We start from the raw sequence: 3,723 nt of genomic DNA, 5'->3' as shown, positions 1-3,723 counted from the left end.
CCAAGCCCGTAAAATTTACGGGCCGCTACATTTAATTTCATTCAAAACACTGCAACGTTATTTCTACGGGTTTGGCCAGCGCTATACGTTTTTCAGATGTTTATTAACAAAATGCGTCCATAGATGTCACGGCAGCGCTGTAATTCATGTTAAAACTTATCTTTGCGTTCTCAGTCTGTATATCATTCAGTTGTTTGTCATCATGTTTCGGCGCGGTTTATCAGACGCAGAAATTGCGGATTTGATCAATCATAGCGACACTCTGGATAATGTAGAGAGTGATTCAGACGATTCTGAATGCAATGGTGTGTTTGAAGGTACGTATTTCCGAATTTTCCACGTAATTGTGCAGTACGCACATATCTGTTGAACATGTGTAAACGATGTATGTAGTTACACATAATGTGATATTCTTTTTAGAAGACGAGATTGATGACAGTTTGTCTTCAGATGAAGACGAGAATGATGTTGAAGGTGTTGCTTCAAATCCAGCAGCTGTGCCGTATCCGAAAGACAGTGAGTGGACTGCAGTTGACACCTACCGACCTCTGCCTGTCAACACGACACCCAGGCAGATACTAGTGGATATTGATGAGTCGAGTTCTGTACTGGATTGCAGTAAAGTGTTCCTTACTGACAGTGACGTAAATGAACTCAAGAGACAGACAAATTTGTATGCATCACAGACAATACAGAAGAAAAGAAGAGGAAATAATCTGAAGCCCCATTCAGTTTTGAGTTCGTGGAAGCCAGTGACTATAAGTGAGATGAGGCGTTTCTTGGGTATTATTTTCCACATGTGTGTTTCGAAAAAGCCCAAAATTGCGGACCATTGGAGCACTAATCCTGTTCTTAGTTGTAACTTTTGTCCCCATGTCATGAGCCGTTTGCGTTTCACTCAGATACTGTCATGCTTGCATCTTGTTGACAATTCAAATCAGAAAAAACCAGGCGAAGATGGATTTCATCCACTTTACAAAGTTTTGCCATATTATAATAATTTGAAGGAGCGATGTATCCAGGCATATCGTCCCTCAGAAAAAGTGACAATTGATGAAGGAATTTGCCCATTTCGAGGTCGTGTGAGTTTCCGTGTTTACATGCAAAATAAGCCTCATAAGTATGGACTGAAAGTATATGCTGTTGCTGAAGCCAGTAGTGGCTATGTTGTAAATTTTGAAGTTTATGCTGGTAAGCATATTGTTGACAATTCTTCGTCTGCGGTTATTTTGCGATTGTTGTCTGACAGCAGCTTGCTGAACAAAGGCCACACTGTGTATTTAGATCGATTTTATTCCAGTCCAGAGCTATTTCAGCAACTGGCAGAGAAAGGCACTGGAGCTGTTGGTACTGTGAACAAATCCAGGAAAGGATTGCCTAAAGATTTAGTATCTGCTAAGCTGAAAAAGGGCGAAATGTCTTTTCGGCGTAAAGATAATGTATTGGCAATGAAGTGGAAAGATAAGAGAGATGTGTATACATTGTCTACAAGGCATCAAGCAACATTTGGTACGCATACTAAGAGAAATGGGTCTGTAGTATTGAAACCACTTCAGGTACTTGATTACAACCTCAATAAAATTGGAGTGGATATTGGAGACCAACGCCTGCAGTACAATCCGTTCCAGCACAGAACTGTGAAATGGTGGCGAAAATTATATTTCCATTTGCTGCTTATGGGAGTATCAAATGCATTTTGGCTGTACAATGCAGTGCACAGGAAGAAAATTACAATAACAGACTTTATAACAGTGCTTGCAGTTCAGCTTGTTGAAGACGACACACTTGAATTCATTCCAAGAAATGAAGGAACTGTAGGTCGGCTAACAAAGAGACATTTTTTGCAGCACATACCTGCAACTACTAAGAAGTATGCTGCTCGTGTGTGTCACGTGTGCAGTTCCAGGAGCAAGAAACAGAGTGGCAAGGCTTCTCGCAAAGAGACACGATACGAATGTGAACAGTGTGGCGTTGCACTCTGCCTGGAACCTTGCTTTAAAATTTTCCACACTAAAAAACAATATGATTCTGTGTGAAATTTATATGTAATACTGTATACTATCAGAAACATGTAATGTAGTGCCACAATTTTGGTTAAAAATAAATCACAATTGTATTCCCTTATTCGTATGACTTTTTCTAAATTCTTAAAACATCTAAGTGATTTCTATAACTGTACCTTAAAGCTGTGCATTGTAAAGTAGTTTCTTTCACTCAGAATTAAAGTAGAAATGTGCAGCTTCAAGATGGTACCAAATTTGCCACAATCCAAACAGTAGATTTGATGCAGTAATTTTTTTAATATTGGTAAAATTGCCCGGTTTCTAGGGACGGGTGCATAAAATAGGCCTGGTACAGAGAGTGTTAAACTATTTAATTATGATGAGAGTTATGGATATTAGTCTAAAAGCTTTTAGCCGCTAAGAAGATCATAAATTACACCAGTTTGTTTATATAAAGACTCAAGACCAAGTGGCTGGTTTGTTTAGATAAAGAGAACAATGCCTCCATTGAGCCAGAACCACCACGGGCTCACTACCTGTAACTCCCCCCCCCCCCCCCTCTCTCTCTCTCTCTCTCTCTCTCTCTCTCTCTCTCTCTGTGTGTGTGTGTGTGTGTGTGTGTGTGTGTGTGTGTGTCATTCAAAAAGAGGAAATGTTGTTACCAAAAATCTCAAAAAGTTCTATATTGATTTACTTCAAATTTTTGCATTATACAATAATGAACATTCATACAGATGTAGGCTACATATTTTTAAATGATAATATATAAATCTATTTGTAATATATAAGGGTGAAATATTGTTACCAAAAATCTAGAAAATTTCTAGACTGATTTACTTTAAATTTTTATATGATACACTAACAAACATTCAGACTGACATGGGCTATACAATATACAGGTTTTTTGTTCAAACCAACTACAAGAAAGGAAATGCTGTACTATGCTGTGAAAATGTGCAGTATCATTTTTTTTCTTGCAGTCAGTTTCAACAATAGCAGCAAAGAATGTAACGCATTAGACAAATTGTTTCTTGAATATGTATTCTTTGTCTTTACATTTAATTTCAAACAGTGCTGTGTTTTTTCTTTGCCATCAGTTTTACAGAAAACAGGAAACGTGTAGTTGTGATTTATTGGCTTATGATTAGAATACTACTACACAAACTGAATCGTTCAAAATTTGTAATCCTACCCATCCGCAGATTAAGATCCCGAGCAATTATCCGAACATTTTAAGTCACTTCAGTTGCCAATGAATACCTCATTCCCAATAACAAAGTTCAAGGTCAGAGAGAGGGGTAAGAGGACAGAGAGTGGGAATGAGGAAATGGACATAGGGGTGAGGGGGAGGAGGAGATGGACGGAGAAAGGATTTGGGGAGGGGGGGGGGGGGGGGGAAGAGAAGCTGATGCAAAGACGGAGGAATGGGGAGATGGAGGAGATGTAAAAAATGAAGAGGGAGGAGGAGACTGACAGAAGGGGGAATCAGTTTAGGATGTTTATTCAATTCCCATACATATTTAGCAACTGTAAAGCATTACCAGGCTAGCTAGTGTTATATAATACAAAAGGAGCAGTAAGTGGGACTTGAACTGAGAACCATACATTCCACAGGCAATAACTGACAAATCCAGACACGACTAACAAACATTCGTCATATCTCACATATACCAGTATCTCTCTCCTACATTCCAGGAGTAATACTACTGTTACAAAGCTA

The 3,723-nt window shown here is 38.8% G+C and overlaps 1 protein-coding gene across 1 annotated transcript; it reads left to right on the top strand.

Moving 5' to 3' along the window:
* The first annotated feature begins 383 nt into the window (after window positions 1-383).
* On the top strand, window positions 384-2,036 carry LOC124620065 (piggyBac transposable element-derived protein 4-like). Its single transcript, XM_047146731.1, has one exon. The coding sequence runs from the start codon at window positions 384-386 to the stop codon at window positions 2,034-2,036; it is 1,653 nt and encodes a 550-aa protein (XP_047002687.1).
* The last annotated feature ends 1,687 nt before the right edge of the window (window positions 2,037-3,723 follow it).

The sequence above is a fragment of the Schistocerca americana genome, chromosome 6, assembly GCF_021461395.2.
Source record: "Schistocerca americana isolate TAMUIC-IGC-003095 chromosome 6, iqSchAmer2.1, whole genome shotgun sequence".
In the NCBI taxonomy this organism is placed as follows: Eukaryota; Metazoa; Arthropoda; class Insecta; order Orthoptera; family Acrididae; genus Schistocerca; species Schistocerca americana.
This window is presented reverse-complemented; position numbering and strand designations above follow the sequence as displayed.